The sequence below is a fragment of the Xiphophorus hellerii genome, chromosome 16 (genome assembly GCF_003331165.1).
Source record: "Xiphophorus hellerii strain 12219 chromosome 16, Xiphophorus_hellerii-4.1, whole genome shotgun sequence".
NCBI classification, from domain to species: domain Eukaryota; kingdom Metazoa; phylum Chordata; class Actinopteri; order Cyprinodontiformes; family Poeciliidae; genus Xiphophorus; species Xiphophorus hellerii.
In genome coordinates, this window is record NC_045687.1 from 26,188,882 (window position 1) to 26,210,485 (window position 21,604).

At 38.4% G+C, this 21,604-nt stretch overlaps 1 protein-coding gene across 6 annotated transcripts in view; it reads left to right on the forward strand.

Moving 5' to 3' along the window:
* abcc1 (ATP binding cassette subfamily C member 1 (ABCC1 blood group)) overlaps positions 1-21,604 on the forward strand; it is a 117,777-nt gene that overhangs the window by 54,581 nt on the left and 41,592 nt on the right. For all 6 annotated transcript variants that reach the window (XM_032588503.1, XM_032588506.1, XM_032588504.1 and 3 more), the window contains 12 exons: positions 638-814; positions 1,351-1,518; positions 6,362-6,536; positions 6,748-6,814; positions 9,191-9,317; positions 11,620-11,827; positions 15,377-15,687; positions 15,791-15,990; positions 19,471-19,597; positions 19,725-19,826; positions 21,038-21,184; positions 21,279-21,437. In XM_032588503.1, coding sequence (XP_032444394.1) covers positions 638-814; positions 1,351-1,518; positions 6,362-6,536; positions 6,748-6,814; positions 9,191-9,317; positions 11,620-11,827; positions 15,377-15,687; positions 15,791-15,990; positions 19,471-19,597; positions 19,725-19,826; positions 21,038-21,184; positions 21,279-21,437 — 1,968 coding nt within the window. The remainder of the gene's footprint in view (positions 1-637; positions 815-1,350; positions 1,519-6,361; positions 6,537-6,747; positions 6,815-9,190; positions 9,318-11,619; positions 11,828-15,376; positions 15,688-15,790; positions 15,991-19,470; positions 19,598-19,724; positions 19,827-21,037; positions 21,185-21,278; positions 21,438-21,604) is intronic.

The window sequence follows — 21,604 nt, forward strand, 5'->3', positions numbered from 1 at the left end:
GCACCAGAAGGGATATGTTGACATTTACCTACATAGTTAATGAACTATCCTTAAGGAACATCCAATTAGGCTCTTGTTTTAATTTGTTGCATTCTGATGATTTCACCAACTCTGTACCAAAAGAATCTTTAAGCAGATCTGAGGTGGCACCAAGCTTAAACAACAGTGATCTGTTCCATAAGATTCCATCTCTTCATTGGACCCAGAAAAATCTTTCATATTAAGAAGTTAGAGAGTCTAGCTCTGTGTTTCAACAGTAAACTCATATGGACCAGCCATTTGCATAAGTGTAGGGCAGAAGGCAGATTGGCTAGTAAATTTCACCCAGAGAGCAGAACATATGTCAGAATTCTCCTGCCTTGCCTGGATGAACGCTTCACAGGCCACTTTTCAGGATTTTTGATAGAATCTGTTAAAAAAAAAGTAAATAATAAAATAAAGTAGGTTTGTGGTACTACTATTCTGTGTAGTAATGTGACAGTGTAAAAACGTGTAAGGGCTATGATTACTTTTGTAAAGCACTGTATGTGATGTTCTGGGTTTAAAGCGAAGGTTGTAGTCTGACATAATAATGTGAGACTTAATCTGAAAATGAGATGATTTAATATGAATCTGTGTACATGTATGTTGCTTTCAGGGTTCTGTGGCCTACGTTCCACAGCAGGCCTGGATCCAGAACTCCACACTGAAAGAAAACATTGTGTTTGGTCAGAAGAGGAGGGAAGACTGGTACAACCATGTGGTGGAAGTGTGTGCTCTCCAGCCAGACCTGGAGATTCTCCCTGCAGGGGATGAGACTGAGATTGGAGAGAAGGTTTTGACTGAGGATCCCTCTGTCCATTAGTCACTATAACATAGCATAGTATTTAGACATTAATGACTGTATATGTAGTTATTTTGAGGGAAGAATAAATTTACACTATTACATAATCTGCACACAGACTACTTTTCATTATGTCAAAGTGTCATTTTTGTCAGTGTTGTCCCATGAAAAAATATACTTAAATATCTGCAGGAATGTCAGGGATGTACTCATTCAGGTGTTTTGACTATCTGAAATATTAGGCGTTTGTTCAGTTAAAGTTTTTTTAATGTAGCTCATTCTGGAGCTGATTCTATACGTTAGCAGTAACATGATGCTTTTTATATTCTCTAATTCAATTACAGCTCATCATCAATAGGAAGAGCTTTTAATTAAGTCACACATAAGGTTGTCTGTTGAAAACAAATTTAAGCAGCTCCAGGCTTATGTGCCTCTTTTTTTCTATGTGATCCCAAAGCTAAAAATAATTAATTATGTGTAGCCTCTGAGATGTTTTCATTTTAGTTTCTTACTCATTCTGTGTTTAGGGAGTGAATCTGTCTGGTGGCCAGAAGCAACGAGTGAGCCTGGCCAGGGCAGTGTATTGTGACCGTGCTGTATACTTGCTGGATGACCCACTGTCTGCTGTTGATGCTCATGTTGGAAAGCACATCTTTGATTATGTCATCGGCCCACAGGGCATACTGAGGGACAAGGTGGGTGAACAAACCTGAATCTGAGCCCACTCCATTTTTGTTTACATTTTATGAAAAAGGAAGCGCTCATGTTTTCTTTATAGGTTCCTTATAAAGATTTTGTTTCCTTCATTCGTTGTTCTTGCAGTGCCACCACAGGTGCGTGACAGAACAGGGATTTCAAAGCTCTTGGTTTGTGGTTTTGCCACATTGCAGTGTGTGCAAAATTATGGCAAAGCAAACCATACTAGCTGAAAAATGTAGCAAATGTTGCCATTCAGTGCATACCAGAACTTTTTCCAGTGTTGTGGTTTTACATCAGTCTGCACTTCCCCATCAATATGTTCCCAGCCTATAACCAGTGTTCTAACTATCTGTGCTACCCATCAATCTCCGCTGCCTTGTGGTAAGGCACATGCGCACATCGATGCTCCGTCACAAACTGCTTACTCAGCAGATTTCTTATCTGTACATCCTACCTATGGAAGTTTCGTTTTGTCTGTTTTATTCCGTCAAAGACTAAGGTAAGCTTTATTTAATTTATTTTATATCTGGCTTTCTTTAAGCTGCTGTATTACTTCATGTTTTAAGTTTAGATGAGAGGCAGCTTGTAGACATATTTGAAAATGGCTTCAGTTTGCCATCTGCAATGTTGTTACTATATTTGTATACTCTAATCAAGAAAGTCATTGCTTGGCATCAACCACATGAATCAGGACCAATTACGTTGTTTTTGTGGGCTATTTTGTCCTTATACTTTAAAATATTTTAGTTTAATAAAAAACTAAATTTGAACCGTGCTAAATAGAGCAAATATCATGTTTAATGATATTTTATTTGGAATTGTGTCTGTGTATGTCTACGGCGTAATATCACTTTATATTAAGCATACCCTATCATTTCAGGTGCACAGTGACCTGCGCAGTTCGATGGACACATTTTGGCTGCAGTACATTTGATAAAGACTGCCATACAACCTTTGCAGGGATCTGTATTTTTGTAGATGTCTGTGTTTAATTTAATTTCAATAAAAACTTGTTTCCCCTTTCTGATACTCATTCATTCTTACAAACACTTCTTACAAACACCTCTATATTTAAAATCTTTTTAATATTTAAATATTATTATTTTAGATATTTTTAAGCACTGTCTTAATGCATCGATATGAGTTACCCACACATTTACCAGATAGGATATTCTGATGGAGATTTAGTGCATCAACATGTGCTGCCTCTGTATTTTATAATAATATCCAAATGAAGGAATCTGCTTTAGTAAATGTGCTACCCACATATTTACCAAGTAGGATATTTTGATGGAGGTTTGGTAAATCAACATGTTACCATGTTTATTTTATGAAGGTAGGATTCAAATATGGGGTTTTAGTGCATCTAAATGTACCAGGGTTACATATTAAAACAGGCACTGTCGTGTCCTCAACCTCCATCACCTTGTTGGAGTCGGAGATAAACTCCTCTCCAAAATGACCACACAAACAAGAGGGCTAACGTTGACTCTTTACTGAAGCCAGTTGGAGTACGGTAAAACTGAGAAATGAACATACAAACTTTCAGAAATAATTCACAGTAGCAAACAATACAGGACTTAAATGTACAATAAATTTGGTCCAGAGAAAATATTTAGCTCAAGGCAAGTTCTTATAAAAGAAATACTGCTTTCTTACAAATAGCTAAATTACTCAATCAACAAAATATCCATTGCAAAATTGCATACCAACAGTGTTTTCAAAGGCCAACTGAATGGAAGTTACAGTGTTACTGAGAGAAAACCATGCTTTGTATTCTGCTTTTAATGACATGATCAAAAACGGCAGACCCTTAAATGCAGTACCTAAATTCCGCTACTAGATAACAACAACTGAACACTTCCATAGTATTAACCTGTGAAATGACATACAACAACACAGGTACACTATTCTCAAGAAGGGTTTTAGTGCATTTACACAAGGTATTTTATATGGGGATTCAGGTACTTTTAAAAAAGTTTTCGTCATTCACATTTTTTTTTCAAATGCTACGTAAGTGCCACTTAAATTGTCACTTAAATATAATTAGCAGAAGTCTTTAACATTGACACTAACTGCTAAGGCCTTTGGTATGCAAACATGACGGTAGCAATTTATGAAAAGTAGCACTGACAGATAGACATAGCTATCTAGATGCGCTACGGTAGAAAAATCTGACAAAGTAGCACAGATAGTCAGAACACTGGTGCACTCTGCTCACATACAGAGGGTCTATGACAACATGGGGAAACAGAGCCAATGCTCAGACTGCCCCTGATGAGTAATTGAGACATTTTATAAGCAAGAAAAACCTAGCAGACCAAAGAGCTAGGTGTGAATCAAGGTATAAAAACTGAAAATCTGTCACTAACAGTTAAAATTCCAGAGCTTATATATGAACAATAGATCAGGTGAAATGTTGCAACTGAATGGCATGATTGAAGATTACTGGTAAGTGTGACTTCAGTAGAATTGGGAGGCAGACCAACAACATGAGAGAAACTACTGGGGATGTAACAATAAACCAAGAGAAGTCACACACAAACTAAGGAAACCAAGTACAGGGTTTGCCCCAGTGTATTTTAATCCTTGTGGATAAGGAAGTAGGAGGTAGATAGAGAGAAGAGATTGGCAGAAAAGGGAGCCAATGAATTCTAGCAGCACTGAATTCAGTTGTTATTACAGCTTATTACAACTAAAAACCAGCGGTCAGGCCCGAAACCTGGGAGTAGTGATGGACTCTGACCTGAACCTCCAGAGCCACATAAAGACAGTTACAAAGTTGGCCTTCTATCACTTGAAGAACATTTCCAGGATTAAAGGACTAATGCCTCAGCCAGATCTAGAGAAACTCATCCATGCATTTATTTTCAGTCGCATTGATTATTGCAACAGCGTCTTCACAGGTCTGTCCAACAAATCACTCAAACAGCTGCAGCTGATCCAGATTGCTGCTGCTCGCGTTCTCACTAAAACCAGGAAGATAGAGACATAACACCAGTTTTAAAGTCCCTACACTGGCTCCCTGCAGCTCAAAGAATAGACTTTAAGATACTGTTGTTGTTTACAAATCACTGAACGGCTTAGCACCACAATACATTAAAGACCTGCTGTTGTATCAACCTTCCAGACCTTTCAGGTCTTCTGGTTCTGGTCTGCTCTGCATCCCCAGAACCAGAACCAAACGAAGAGAAGCAGCATTCAGCATCTATGAACCACAAATTTGGAACATACTTCCAGAAAACTGTAAAACAGCTTAAACACTGACTTCCTTTAAATCTTGACTAAAAACCCACCTGTTTAGGATTGTATTTGAAACGTAATCAATTACAAATTTATTGATGGAACTTGACTTAATGTTGTGTTTTGATTGTTGATTCTATGTTGCCTTGTGTTTCTGTGTTTGATATGATGTAAAGCACTTTGAAATGCCTTGCTGCTGAAATGTGCTATACAAATGCAATTTGATTTGATTTGATTTGTTCTGGAATCACAGTCTTTGACATGTGGCAAACTTAAACACAGCAACATAATACCATAAGGATAACACTGCATATTATCAGCAATACATTAAGCAAGCATGCAACAGAAGGTGATTAATAATAGGTGTTTATTTAAGCATCTACTTCAGCTCATATAACAGAAGCAGTCTTAATTTTGAGTTGGTCAGCCGACTGACATTTGGTCAAGACAAAATGTCCAGACGTCCAAAGAAAAAAAAATTCTGAAAAAGGAAAAAGTCATTCTCGTCCGGCACGGGAAACTGACTGGTGTCTGTTCAAGCTAAAGGTTCTCTGCAGAACCACTGGTGCTGTTGGATGGAAAACCAAAAAGATACCATCTTGTCAATAGATGCAGAGGCCTGGCTTCAGCAGGCTTCTGGAAGTAGAGGTTGAAACAGATTTATACTTCTGAAGAACTTGAAACTGGATACTCAAACCACTTTTGTAGAAGTTCTCCAGTTAACACTTCCAGGTTTTCAAAGGTTTTTTTTCTGGTTAGCAATTTAAAAGGAAACATGCATAGAGCTATAAAGAAAGATAATATCAATTATGGATTAGCCTTTTCAAGACTTCGACTTCAAGCCAATGAAGAGTTTGTGAACTGTGTTTAGGAGTCTGTTCTTGTCAAAAACCAATTAACTTCAGGGTTTCCCTCAGAAAAAGAAGTTACAAGAATTTGGAGGTGCAGTCTGTCAGTGTTTGAGATCGAGCAGGGATCGTTGATATCCAGCATGATATTTAGCATGATTTTTTCCCCCACCTCCTCGCAGCTATTCAGTGCCAACTATAAACCTATCTTAACCTGTCTTTTATTATCAGTGTTACTGGTGTATAAAAAACATATATAAAATTAATTAACAAAGGATGCATAGCCCGCCAAGCTTACAATACACTGTAATTTAAATGAGTTTTACAAATTCCGATAAGCTGAGGGGTCAAATATCCATCCACAATTTTTAATGGAATCTATTTGACCTTGTGATAAAACCTTGTGATATTGGATTTTTAACTAAATATTACAGGATATAAATATACATGTCATTCTTTATAATATGCTTTTTAAGCTGTTTGGACTTGTGAAAAGCTACAAAAATTTTAAACTTTTGCAGCCAGGTCTTGGTTTTAAAACGTATGGCTATTGTTTGCTGTATGTTCACTCAACTATGAAAGATAAATGGTAATAACTGACCAAAAGGCCCATAATGTAAGTGCTATTCATGTCCTTAGTGTTTAAACTTCTGATTAGAAGTGTCCTTTCTTATCTCCTTTAGTTTTAACAAAAACATCTGCATTAATAGGCAGCAGAATGAATTGGCAACAATGTGTATGTGTACAGACTCGTGTGCTGGTGACTCATGGATTGAGCTTCCTACCACAAACCGATCTTGTCCTGGTCATGGTAGATGGGGAGATTACAGAAGTAGGCTCCTACCAACAGCTTATGGTCCAGGAGGGAGCCTTTGCCGAGTTCCTGCGAACATATGCCACTGTTGACCAAACTGAAGATGGTGGTAAGCAACATTTCATCATTTCAACATGTTCCAGTTGCCAGTTCTAGGAGTTGTTTTTTTACTCTCCAGAGAAAGTTGCTAATTTTGCCATCTGGTGGCTTCAGTAGTATTTCTGTTATTAATCTTAATGCTTCCTGTAGTGTCTGTAGAAGGGCCTAATTTAGATGTAGACCGTCCATTACAAAGTTTTCATTTTTACTTCCTGTCTTAGATTTAAAAACTGCACCAAAGAGTGGATCCAAAGCAGTAGAAAATGGTGATCTACCTGCTCTTATTGGGTGAGTGAGTCTGGATAACATGACAATCTTTAGATATGCAGTTCTGACTTGAGGTTTACATCCATGCATTATAGGCATTAATGTCTTTTTATTTTGGCCTTTTAGTGAGGTTTAATGGTCAGTGAGATCTGGGGGATTGGGGTGTGAGGTTACTGAGGGCTTTGTAAGTGAGGAGTAGTTTGTATTGTGTCTGGTATTGAACGGGGTGATGTGGTCAGTGGAGCACAGTTCATGTAGGATGCTGTTGCAGGAGTGGAGTCTACAGGATAAAACCATGGAAATGAGCAGTGAAATGAGTAGTATTGCATTGGTGGAAGAAAGATGTCTCTAAAAATAACGGGCCTGAACCCTGACAACATGGACAGTTTCAGACTGCATGCAGGAAGTTGCCTGTAGAAAATCCAGGGTGATAGAGAGGCTGTTCACTGAAATGATTACACGAAGAAGGCCTGCCTACAAAGTCATATATTCCCCACTTTGGCAACTACCAGGATGCAAAGAAGTAACTGCACCACTGATGAGCCTCACAGCGTGTTACTTAAGTACTCAACTGCAGACTCATTCCTCCAACTCTGGCCGTCAGCCCTCGTTTAGTTTCCTTCGCAGCAGCAAAACGGTAATGTTTAATCCTCGTTTTAATGTCCATCAGTATGAATTAACATTTAAGGCATCAGTAAAAAAAAAATTTGTCAAAGCTTTTGACAAAGCTCTGGCTGGATACATAACCACTCTTCTTACCAGAAATGCTAGGGTACATATGAACTGGATTATACACTGCCTGGCCCAAAAAATGGTCACACTCTCTAATATTTTGTTGGACCGCCTTTAGCTTTGATTACAGCCCGCATTCGCTGTGGCATTGTTTCAATAAGCTTCTGCAGTGTCACAAGATTTATTTCCATCCAGTGTTGCATTAATCTTTCACCAAGATCTTGTATTGATGATAGGAGAGTCTGACCACTGCGCAAAGCCTTCTCCAGCACATCCCAAAGATTCTCCATGGGGTTAAGGTCTGGACTCTGTGGTGGCCAATCCATGTGTGAAAAAGATGTCTCATGCTCCCTGAACCACTCTTTCACAATGTGAGCCCGATGAATCCTGGCATTGTCATCTTGGAATATGCCCGTTCCATTTGGGAAGACAAAATCCATTGATGGAATAACCTGGTCATTCAGTATATTCAGGTAGTCAGCTGACCTCATTCTTTGGGCACACAATGTTGCTGAACCTAGACCTGACCAACTGCAGCAACCCCAGATCATAGCACTGCCCCCACAGGCTTGTACAGTAGGCACTAGGCATGATGGGTGCATCACTTCACCTGCCTCTCTTCTTACCCTGATGCGCCCATCACTCTGGAACAGGGTAAATCTGGACTCATCAGACCACATGACCCTCTTCCATTCCTCCAGAGTCCAATCTTTATGCTCCCTAGCAAACTGAAGCCTTTTTTTCTGGTTAGCCTTACTGATTAGAGGTTTTCTTACGGCTACACAGCTGTTCAATCCCAACCCCTTGAGTTCCCTTCACATTGTGCGTGTGGAAGTGCTTTTGCGTTCACAATTAAACATACTCCTGAGTTCTGCTGTTGTTTTTCTTCGATTTGATTCGACCAAACGTTTAAGTAATCGCCGATCACGATCATTCAGGATTTTTTTCCGACCACATTTCTTCCTGGAAGACGATGGTTCCCCACCATCCTTCCAGTTTTTAATGATGCGTTGGACAGTTCTTAATCCAATTCTAGTAGTTTCTGCAATCTCCTTAGATGTTTTCTCTGCTTGATGCATGCCAATGATTTGACCCTTCTTAAACAGACTAGCGTCTTTTCCACGACCACAGGATGTGTCATTTGCCATGGTTGTTTAAGAAATGAGGAGTTACTCATTGCATCAGCTGGGGTTAAATAACTTGTTGCCAGCTGAAAGATAATCGCCTATGCAGTACTTATCCAATAGGAGGCTTGTACCTACTTGCTTAGTTAAATCCAGGTGGCGACTTTTTTTTTGGCCAGGCAGTGTATCTTGGAATAGATGTAGCTTTTACACCTGGTCTATAATTTTTCAATAGGTTTGAGTTCAAAGCCACTTCAGAAGCTTCATGTAGCCTGCTTTGATCTAATCTAAAACCAGTTCTGATGTGTGTTTGGGCTCATTGTCTAGTTTGAACATCCAGCTGAGTCCAGGTTTCAACCAAAATGAATATGACATTTATTCAATAATAATTGATTGTAAACATCAGAGCTTCACGAACTGCCTTAAATCTCCCCAATATTCTGTTTTTTTTCCTTAGGGCATATCGTTTTTACCAAACATTTGTCATAATATATAGAATCTTTTGACAATTACGAACCTGTATGCTCCTTTTTCTGGGTAGTGAGCCGGCTGTTAAGACTGAAACCCAAAAGCCCCATAAGACTGATAATGCCAGAGAACTGAACAAGAAGACCAAGAACCCTGAGATGGGGAAGCTGACCGAAGCTGACAAGGCCAGTACTGGGCAGGTATGTAGAGTAAAAAACAGCAATATGTATTATACATATGGTTAGATCCTTTATTGAATATAATATGCTAGAAAACAGTATAAAAGTCTTCTGGAAGTTACTAGGCCATAAAAACGGAGTAAGTACAGCCTCAGATTGACAGCAGCTTTTCCATAAACATTGTTGTTTAACCATTGTTTCCTAACAACAGCAATTGTAGCATAGTTGTCTTGCAATCAGAAGGTGTTAGCTTCAATTCCAGTTTTCTCCTGTCATATGTTGATTTTCCCTGGGCAAGGCACTTAATCCAAAGAGTAGTTAACAAGCTGGTACTTATACTTCACACAATAACTTTTGATAACAAATTTATTTTATTTATAACAGGGTGGCTGTTCTTCGTGTTAAGCCTATAGTCCCTCTGACTGTTTTAATAAATCATAAATAGAGCATGACATACAGATTAGTCTTCGAGTGCTTTAGCAAATTACTCATTGAAAGTAGTCGCTAGAATTTAGATCTATAGCCTGAGCCTGACCCAAAATTTATGGTGGATCAGGCTTCTGTGGCCCATTTAATAGACCTACAATACACAGAGAAAGACAATGGCCAGTAAAGTTGTGTCGTTCTACTTATAGTCGAAATAGAGGAATACATAACTTACCCTGTTAACACTGGGAGTAAAGAAAATGAATGTACAGATGTTTATTAAACTGTAACGAGCACAAGAAATTCTCATGCGGCTCCAGTCCAATCAATCACACATCGCTATTCGAGAGCTCACGACTGTGCATTAAAGAGATATGGACAAGCACTAGTCAAGCTTTGGAGCTTGACTAATAATCCGCTGCTGCAGAATTATTCTACCACTGAGGGAGTGTTTGTGGGATCAGGTAGCATTCAGAGACTTGCTGACTTCTAGTAAAATGTTACCTTTAAAAATTTTGTCACTGCAGAGAAAAAATTAAATGTATTAAGTTTGATGATGACACAATGTGAATTATCTGTTCATTTTGTTGAATATTAATTAAACAGAATGAAAATGAAATGCATTTAAATTTAATTTTTTTTTTTAAATTATGGGTAAAAATAGATTATAACAGGATTTTTATTGACACTGTTCATAAAAATGACAGACAGCAAAAAAGTCTAGCGCAACTTCTGCTCCAAACTGCAGACATTTTTGGATTCTGTAGCCATAGAAAATTCTTAGTAAGTGGAAGAGGTCAACCAAGCCACAAAGTCTACAATTTCCTCCTTTAAAAAGAAGTAGGCTTTGCAACAGTGGAACAAACCTCTTTCTTTAGACGTTACTGTGATTCGCTATGAGTCCTGTTAAATTCGCCCTCTCTCTTGGGAGAGGGAGAAAATAAGAAAGTCTGGTAACACTTTATTGTGTTACCAGACTTTTGTTGTGAATAAGACTGTCATGACACCGTCATAAACATGACATAACACCTGTCGTGAACATGAGTAAGTTTTTCGGTAAATCATGACACTTTTAATACAAAGTTGACATTATTCAAAATGTCTTTGTTATGACAACTTGTCATTAACCTAGACAAAAATGTCTTTGTTATGACAACTTGTCATTAACTTAGACAAAAATGTCTTTGTTATGACAACTTGACATTAACCAAGAAATCATGATCTGACATAAATTTGTTATAAAAGTATTACTGATTAAACTTTAAAAATGATGTAGCTTTATGTTATTAAGGCTAAAGTTTAATGGTCAAGTTCTTTGGTCAAGTTGTCATAACGATGACATTTTGAATAATGTCAACTTTGTATTAAAAGCATCATGATTTACCGAATGATATTTTATGACAACAGTCATAAATATTCATGAAGACTTACTCATGTTCATGACAGGTGTTATGTCATGTTCATGACGGTGTCATGACAGTCTTATTCACAACCCGTCAAATACAATGTTACCAAAAGTCTATTATAGAACGGAAAACAGTGTTACTGAGTGCTTTAGCAGTGTCATCAAACACTCCACAGCACTATGTCAGGGTGACCAAGCATACTAAATGAAATCAGTTTTATTGAACAAGAATCCCATATAGTCATTACTGCTGCTTGACAAGCGCTTTTAGGCACACATTTTCATATTGCTGTTTAACAGCAAAATGGAAAAAAGGATGACCAAACCCTCGGTCCTCTTGGTCAGAGGGTGTGATTATTTTATTTAAATTCTATCAAGGAGACCCATGAATTCATCCTGTACAAAAAATGAATGGAAAGAGGCTGTATTTCCATAAATGTTACCTGTCATTTAAGCAATCAGTAGCAGATTCTAGATGCTCTCCCTCCTTAGGTGAAGCTGTCTGTATTTTGGGCCTATCTGAAAGCCATCGGTGTACTTCTGTCCTGCATCAGTCTGCTGCTATTCCTCACCCATCACCTGGTCTCCCTGTTCTCCAACTACTGGCTTAGCCTGTGGACCGATGACCTGGTAGTTAATGGCACTCAGCCCTACAGACTTAGGAGACTTGCTGTGTACGGTAGCTTTGGCCTGACCCAAGGTAAGTCAGAAAATAAGGTTCTGTGTTGTAGTTCATAAAAATGACAGACAGCAAAAAAGTCTAGCGCAACTTCTGCTCCAAACTGCAGACATTTTTGAATTCTGTAGCCATAGAAAGTTCTTAGTAAGTGGAAGAGGTCAACCAAACCACAAAGTCTACAATTTCCTCCTTTAAAAAGAAGTAGGCTTTGCAACAGTGGAACAAACCTCTTTCTTTAGACGTTCCGGTGATTCGCTATGAGTCCTGTTAAATTCGCCCTCTCTCTTGGGAGAGGGAGAAAATAAGAAAGTCTGGTAACACTTTATTGTGTTACCAGACTTTTGTTGTGAATAAGACTGTCATGACACCGTCATAAACATGACATAACACCTGTCGTGAACATGAGTAAGTTTTTACTGTGCCTTGTATTCATACTCTGTCAAGATTTTGTATTTTGTTGATACTTTAGTATATTTCTAATGGGATTTCTTGTGACAGACCAATAGAATTTAAGGGAGATATGTTTATATTTTTTTATTTTTTTTTGCTGATAAAGATCTGCAAGTGTGGTTTGCATTTGTATTCAGCATTTCTTCAGCCTAACTAGTAATTACATTCCTCCAGTTTTTGATGTTTGTAAGTGAACCTTAGTGAACAAACCTCATCATAAAGACGAAAGAACACCGCAGAGTAAAGCAGTTTAAAACAGGGTTAGGTTCTTAAACCTAACCCAAGCTTTGAACAAAATCAAGTTCATTTCTGAAATACTTAATTACTCTCGAAGGGAAAATTAAATGTTGTAACTCTTATCATTCAAGTTTCTTCAGAGTTTTTGTGGAAGCTGATGACTGTGGACAGGAAGGATCTTCTGCAGTGATTGTCATTACAGCGGCTCTGAAGAAGTCTTTGACTAAAGACACTGTTATTGTATATCAGTTTAATGAAGAAGATGCTCAGGGAAATGGGAAATGGTGCAGGTCCCTCCTGCACCATTTTTTCCAGTTGTTCCAGAGCAGTCCCCAGAACAGAACCAGCCTTCATCAACTAGTTATTTTTATTTAGTTTAGTAGCTTTGATGCTGCTACCTCAACAGATGATGGGAGAAGATATTGCATACTCCAAAGCAGACATAAATAACATCAGAAGCATCTTGTTACAAATGCTTGGTGAATTATTCTTTCTCAAGACATATGGTCTGCTCTGTTGCTTCTTGTAGATGTTTTCATTGTCTGGTGTCCAGGTGAACATTGAGGTATTTATTCTCCTCAGCCACCTCCAATTATGGAAATAGTTTTTGACTTAACCCAGTTTCTCCTGAATCTCAAATAATCTACTATGTTTTGTTCACATTCAAGATGAGATAATTATTTTCACACCATCCCGCATCTCTTAACTCATTGTTTTGTCGATCTCTTATACACCTAATGACCATAAGAAGTTTCCCATTTTGGCCGGGAAACTACCGTATTAGTATTTTCCTGTACATTTCCCATATTATAATATACTGTAATAAAATATTTAAAAATAATAATTTCTGAATTAAGTCACTATCCTCACAAAAACTTTCACCTGCAGTAGCCTCTGAGGCACTTCTTGCAAGGTTAGTGCCGACAGCAGGAACACTTGAGGTGTTGTTCCAAAAAGTGATGTACTATTTGATACTAATTATCAAATGGTACAGTGAACTCAATGAATTGTTCAAAGTAGTTAAAAGGTTTACCTACCCATTAAGCAAACTTAAGGAAACCTCGCAGTTTGCATTGAGTTATTGACTTTCAACATTCACTCCTGGATGAGCAAAAAAGTTCCTTGTGTTGTTTTGTTGACTTAACAGCAATCCTCAATACCGAACATTCATGACTGGAGAGGAAAAATTCTGCTCTAACAGGAAGAAACCTCCAGCAGAATTAGAACCAGAACCTCGCTGAGTACAAGCGACCAACTGGGCCTTTGAAAAGTCTGAGAATAATGCACAAGAAGAAACAGATGAACTGATGTAGGATTATTTTCAATGTTCATGAAAATACTTAAGATCAGGAGAGGAGGATTATTAGCTGAGATGACAACATCATCTCAGCTGATGCCATCATCCAGGTTTGGGTTTAGCTTCTATGGAGAGAAAAATAACTAAGAAAACAAATAATACCGGAATAATACCAAATAATGCAAACCGAAAAGCAGTACAGGAAAATGGATGATGGAGCTTCATCATAAGGGGCTTTATATGTGAGAAGAAGAATCTTAAATTCTATTCTGGATTCAATAGGACACCAATAAAAGGAAGCTGTAATAGGAGAAATATGATCTCTATTTTTTATTTCTATCAGAACTATTTTTCAGTATCATTTGTGGACATGATATTTCTAATTTTGGCAATTTTCTCAAGGTGAAATAAGGAAATCCTAGAAACTTGCTTAATGTGGGACTTAACATATCCTGGTTAAGAATAACATGGAGGTTACATCTCGTTGCTTGTACTTGTGACAGTGCAATGACAATAAAGTTGAATTCTATTATTTATTATAACCAGATAGTGAGTAGGATAGTGAATTTTTTGAGTAAAGCCAATTTGTTCTAAGACAAATACTCTTTTGGCTATCACTGTCAGTGTCAACATAAATGCTTTAGTTCCCCACTATATTGATATCAGTATTTACCACTCAATAAAATAAAAAATCTGAGATATGGTCTAAAGATAGAGTAAGACCCTGATGGACGATATATAAAACTACAACCAAGTGTGGTTTTAGTGCTTTGCAAATCAGGAGGAAAACTAAGGAGTAGATGTACAAAAGAACAATAGCTATCAATAGTCATAGGATTAATGAGTAAATCTGAATGAAAAATATTTGCTTGGCGTTCTGTGGTGGTGCAGGGTTAAAGCACAACCCACATAGTCCTTAGTCCTTGACGTGGTCATTGCAGGCTTGAGTCTCGGCCTGGTGACCTTTGCCGCATTTCTTCCCTATCTCTTTTTCCTGTCTAACCACTTTCAAATAAAGGCCATTAGAGCCAATAAAAAAATAAAAATATTTGCTTCTGCTCCACCTCATTCTGTACTTAAAGGAATGTGGACATTTAAATAATTTGAAGTGGTTGATTCATTTCCTCATCCTCTGACCTTTGGATCAAAGGACGATGGAAATACATTTTGGCTGTGAACAGTAGAGGAGATTGTTGAGCTTGGTCCAGAACTGTTCCAATTGAATGTGTCTGTCTAAACTGACAGGCTGGGAATAGAGAACTATAATCACAGAATCAGAAAGAGGGCTGAGAATAACTCTGGGGGAGCTGAAAATATCAACAGCTAAAGTGGGAGAATCGCTTGATAGAACAATTTGTTGTTCACTCTTTACATCATGAACAAAGAGTGTCAAAAGAAAGCAAATGTTGACGGAAAGCCATACATAATCCTGTTTGGACTTTGTTTTCAGCATGGTCTCAGATTGTGATTGTGATACAGAATGTGGAAAAAAAATCAAGGGGCAATGTGTATCTTTACAAAGAATTGTGTTTAAAGTCATTCATTCAGCATTATAAAAGGTCATAATTTTTACTGTTATCTTGTAGGTGTAGCAGTCTTTGGTTATTCCCTCTCCATGTCCATTGGGGGCATCATGGCGTCCCGCTATCTCCACCAGTCCTTGCTATATGATGTCCTGCGGTCACCCATGTCCTTCTTTGAGAAAACTCCAAGTGGTAACCTGGTTAACCGCTTTGCCAAGGAGATGGACACCATTGATTCTGTAATCCCCAGCATTATTAAAATGTTCATGGGATCCTTGTTCAACGTGTTGGGTTCCTGTGTCATTATCCTGGTTGCCACACCACTTGTGGCTATCATCATTCCTTTTCTTGGGTTGCTCTACTTTTTTGTGCAGGTTAGTTAAAAATACATCCTGTATTTCTGCTGTGTGTGCAGCTCTGACTTGTTCTTAGACGTGATTAAAATTGTTGAACATTATATTGCTTGTTTGTGTACAGAGGTTTTATGTGGCAACTTCTCGCCAGCTGAAGCGTCTGGAGTCTGTCAGCCGTTCACCTATCTACACCCACTTTAACGAAACATTGTTGGGCACTTCTGTCATTCGAGCTTTTGGTGAGCAGGAGCGATTCATCCATGAGAGTGACCAGCGAGTAGATCACAACCAGAAGGCCTACTACCCCAGCATAGTAGCTAACAGGTTAGGAGCAGTGCTATTTTTCTCTTCTCTAGTTCTTATTAAATGTACTCACCCTCTTCTAGGTGTTTGAACCTTTTTATAGGTTTTACAAGCCAATCATGATCAGTAAAATTTTGCTTTTTGATCAAAGTAATTATAGAAAAATTAATTTAATGTGAAAGTGAAAACTGATTTTGACAAAATATCAATTAAATAAAAACATATAATATAAAATAAATTATTGCATAAATATTCACTCCTTTTAAAGTGACTTACCTAATTAAACAAAGGTCCAGGCAACTAGTGCTTCTTTCAGAAATGGTGAGATGGAAGTCACCTGAGTGCAGTGACTGTGTCTCAAGTGATTGTAGTATATAGACACCACTGTCTGCAAGGTCCATTCATTGGTTAATTAGTATTTCTGGCTACCATTACAGCATGAGGACAAAATAACACTTCAAGAGAATTAGAGAAATTGAGAAGTCAGGGGATTGGATACATGTGGCACTCAGACACGTGCAGGGAGTGGGGGCCCCTGCCCTTTTTATCCTTCATGTCCCTAGCATCCTTTTTGAGTTGTTTTTTTTTTTTTCAATTTATTTATTTTTTTTAATCTGTGTGTCAGGAGGCCTTCTTGTGCCCCTCAGCAATAATATTTAGCTAAATATAATAATCTAGCAAAATAAACTAGTCTGGCTGCCCTCAGTCTAATACGTTTCGCTGCCTCCATGTTGTTCAGACACCAGGTCCATGGTGAGGAGGAGGGGGCGGATCTGTGCCCTCTAACTATCAAAATATGGGCAAGAATATTTTTTCATATACTGGTTTGTAAGTAAAAACTTAGGTCTGATGTTGACATTAGAAAAACAGTTTCTATTTATATTTTTATAATTGTCCTCGCAATAGCGGGACGAAACCCGCCTCGCCCCTAAACATAGAAATGCTTCGGCAGCATAGAAAACTTTTGACTTTAACTTAATCAGGCTTCTAAATGCCCAATCCCCCAAACTCCCCGAAACCCTTCCTACTAAGAACCTCAGCATCACTAACAGTGTTTAAATATAGACAAGGTGAAGTCTGTGAGAGGGAGACCAGGTTTATTGGCTGAGTTTAAAATTGATCACTGATTATTTGTTGTTTGCTGTAATGTATTTGTGAACAAACCCAATTCAAACACAAAGATTACACCATATTGTAGCCATGGTAACACAACAATCAAACAATCAAATGATTCTTTAAAATTTTACAAAGTAAACTTCCTAATTAAATCCTTAACGTAGTTTTCTTTCTCAGCTGAATGCATTAAATATAATTTAACAACATTGTCATTCTCTATGCTACAGGTTTAGATCTATTGTCTGTGTTACAATTAAACCATTTCTAGGGGCCCCTGAATGTCTGGAAAGCCCCTACCAGCAACTACTGAGTTTTCTTTGCCGTGATATCCCAGTCTTACAATTCTAGATCTCAGAGGTGCTAATATCAAAAAATTATATAGAGTTAATCCCTTTGAGCTTTTTTGATTTATAAAGCAGTCTGCAGCCAAGTTGTTCTAGAGGTTAAATAGATATTACTAGGGCTTAACTAGTAAAATGGCAGCAAATTGGCTTATTTCATAACCAGCGTCCTTCTCTCCGATGGTCTGTATAACAGCTACAGTCTCAGATCAACTCAGACCTCCAGGACTGTCAGCAGCAGAAACAGCAACATTATACCTGTTTGGGAAAATATAGACTACATTTGCTTTGCATTGTCCCCGCATGATGGCAATGATATGGTCGGATCCAATTAAATTCTTGATTAACATGGGTTGTTGCTATGTTGTTTTACAGTGTTTTAAGATCCTGTTCAATGTGCCCTTTTTTAACTTTGAGCCCCTGCCCCTCCAAAGGACTTTGCACGGCCCTGGTGGCACTGAACATGCCCTGGAATTCAAGACCTTCAGAGATTTTGGGGAGGAATATAGTGCTTGTATAAATCTAGCTAGACCAGTGTTTCCCAATCCTGGTCATCAAGGTACACTGCCGTGCATGTTTTAGATCATGGGTGCTCAGTACATCGATCGTGATCGAGCGGTCAATCGCAGGAAGGTTTTGAGTCGATCTCGGCAGTAGGTGACAAACTGAACGCCGCCAGGAGGCTGAGACCAGCACGTCCTCTTCTGATGCGCTTATTCACTTAGATCCAAAACATTTAGAACTTTATTAAAGAATAAAAGAAATCAACAAAACGTTTTCAAATAAATGACCCAACAAAAGTAATAATCTCAGTAATAATTGTTTCAACAAGTTGTTGTGCAATTCTGTGCGTTTCGTTTCCATTATCAAAAAAAAGGCGACCCACAGACCGCCTTTAGCAGAGCAAGAGTTTCAAATTAGCTCATCAGCCACTGCTGTGTTCAGGGGAGCTCTTATTAATACTCACAAAATAGATATCAAGCCTAAAAACCTAATATTGTGTCAGACTGAGTGTTATGTTCTTAACGTAATATCTGCTCAGTTTGTGGAGCGCAGGAGGTTGCCACGGCAACGGCTGCACTTAAATGACAGAGAGAGTCCATCAACAGGGAGCATTCCTACACACATTGATGTGGTAGTTTGATGCCATCACTTAAGCCCCGCCCACTGAGAGAAGAAACTGAATACTATTCAACGACCCCTCTAGCTGCTCTCTGTATGATAGATTAAAACCATATTCAATAAACATTGAGAATCAAACATAATGTGCTCCAAAGCCTACAGTCCTCGCCAAACATTCCCCGCAAAACAGGAAGTGATGACTCCTGTCTGGTAGGTCGGATATCAGCAAAACTTAAACACTTGCTGCTGGACTCATACTGAACTGGACTGTTTAGTGCACGGATGCAGGAACAGTGTGATGATGGGGGTGGCAGAATACCTGAGCAGCGAGGGCCGCCTGACGCTGCTTCTAACTTTAAACTATAAAAGCTGCATTTTGTAGAATTCAGTTTTCACTTTGAGATTTGTAAGAAAAAATTGTCCAAAAAAGTAACATTTTCTTGATCAAGACTGATTCGTAAAAGCACCGAGGAGATGAATATTTTTCATAGGAGTAGTACCTTTTGTTTCTGAAATTTGCACAAAATCGTAGTAGGCCAGTAGCAATCACAAGATTATTGTAAAACTTTAACCTATTAAAACCCTTTCTTTCTTTTTCTCTTGCATACTCTTCCATTATTTTGCTGTGTTTGATCTTTCTTTTTTGCTTTTTTGCTCTTTCTTTATGTCCTTCTTTCCTCTGAACTCTCTCTCTTTCTCTAGAAAGAGAATCTCAAAGTAGTTTCCAATTTGAATAGTGTTGCTGAGTGAGGTACAATCACTGATCAAAGACTGGGTTCTTGTATTTACAACCGGCCAATCTCTAGTTAGGACCAATCGAGTTTAAACTCAAGTCACCAGCCCAGAACTTCATCTCTATTTTCCTCTCCATTTCCATCTTAGTAAATATTTCTTGTTTGTCTTTGAATTTGTGTTTGTGTAGGTGGTTGGCAATTCGCCTGGAGTTTGTAGGAAACTGCATTGTTTCCTTTGCTGCCCTGTTTGCTGTTATAGCCAGAGATAGCCTGAGCCCAGGCATCATGGGGCTCTCCATCTCCTACGCCCTGCAGGTAAAAGTACCACTTTTGTAGTTCTCAGCACCAGTAGTGGAGCAATGTCTTTTTGCAAAATGTTAATAAATTTGTTTAATACGCTTTTGAGCCTAACCTAACCTTTATTTGTTTGCTTTGTATGCAGCTGACTGCCTCATTGACGTGGCTCGTGAGAATGTCTTCTGATGTAGAGACAAATGTAATAGCTGTAGAGAAGGTGAAGGAATACTGCTGCACAGGGAAAGAGGTACACTGCACAATATTTGGACCAAAACCATCCTAACATTGGGATGTTTAAGGGTTGACTTTTGTCCTTTTTATTTTTCTGTGTTTATGTGGCTTGTCTTTGATTTTGGGCTTAAATAAATACTCCCACCAGGGTTTTATATTGTTAATTGATTTTACTGTCATCTCATTAAACAGACTTCATATTAAAGAATATATATTAGAAAAAAATATATTTTTTATAAACTGCTATATGCATAATTCCTAATTTGATATCTACACTTAAAAATAATAAATTAAAACAACTCCAAGTGATATGGGCTTGTAACTTCTATCAGAGATTGTATTTGGTCATATTGCAAGAGTCAGTCGTCACCTGAACTTTTTAAAAAGTAAATTTTGTTGTAAAGAGCTTTCTGTTCTCTGGTTTGAGTTAAATTCTAAAATAAGTTTTGTAATACCAGCTATTCTCACCACATTTACATTTTTATAAAAGACTTACAAGCATTCAAATATCCAGAGACCTCAAGGCAGTTCATATTGTTCAATTGATCTAACAATAGTAGATCACCTATCTTTCCAACTCTACGACGTCATCATGCCCTGGACACGCAACAGACACATGCATATCTCCAACTGTTGTTTTCAGTCATTTCAATGTTAATAGTTCATTGTACCACATGAATTTTATAATGTCTCTGTCACTGGCCTGAGTTCCATGGGATTTTTGAAATGGTTCAGCACAACCTTATAAATGCAGGGACATGGTTTGATTACTGTTACTTTTAGAATTGGAGACTTGCCATCTTCCGAAGTGTTGAAATTCTATCATTTAGTAACAAGAGCAGAATGTGAAAAGGTAGTTCTGGAAGACCTGCTGTTTTGGGGAGATTGTCTGGGATCAGTTTGTGGAAACACTTGTAAGTCTTGATGTCAGAAAAGAGCAGATCATTTCAAAAGCCCAGGGGAATGGGGTAAATCGATGCTTTCTAGGCCAAATTGCCTATTTGAGTTTGACATTGCTTCAGGTCTATATGCACTCCACAAAGGCAACCATGCTCTAAAACCATAGTTTGAAAAGGTAACAAAGTGACATCAATAAACAGTCTGTCAACTGTTTAGTCATGAGAAAGGGCAAATGAAAACCTAACCAAGTTAGGACTTTGGCTGAGCTTGATTGTGATTCAAAATATGATTCGAGTATTTGCATTCATGTCTATTCTCTGACCGCAGGCAGAGTGGCAACATGAGACTCCCTCCGTTCCCCCTGGCTGGCCCACTCAGGGCTGCATAGACATTCAAGGGTTTGGTCTGCGCTATCGCCATGACCTGGACCTGGCCATTCGCAATATCACCATTGCTATTAACGGAGGAGAGAAGGTGAATCTTATTGTAGCTCTCATAAGCTCAGGAGTACTCATTGTGACTGGACACTGGAGGAATTTATTGTGGATGTGCTGCTGGTTCCCAACAGATAGGGATTGTGGGGAGGACTGGTGCTGGGAAGTCATCTCTAACACTGGGCCTGTTCCGGATCATTGAGGCAGCAGAAGGCCACATCTTCATTGATGGAGTGGACATTGCTAAGCTAGGCCTCCATGAGCTGCGCTCCAGAATCACCATCATCCCACAGGTGAGTAAATAGGACCCAAAAAAGCAATCTCACCTGATCAGTGCACCTGTAGCAAAGCAGCCGTTAGTGGCTAGATTTACAGTGGAGACAAAGGGAAAGGCAGTGTTTATATGGCACAACTGTAAATTGTCTCTGCTCCTTACTAAAGGAGGAAACCATTGTTTATT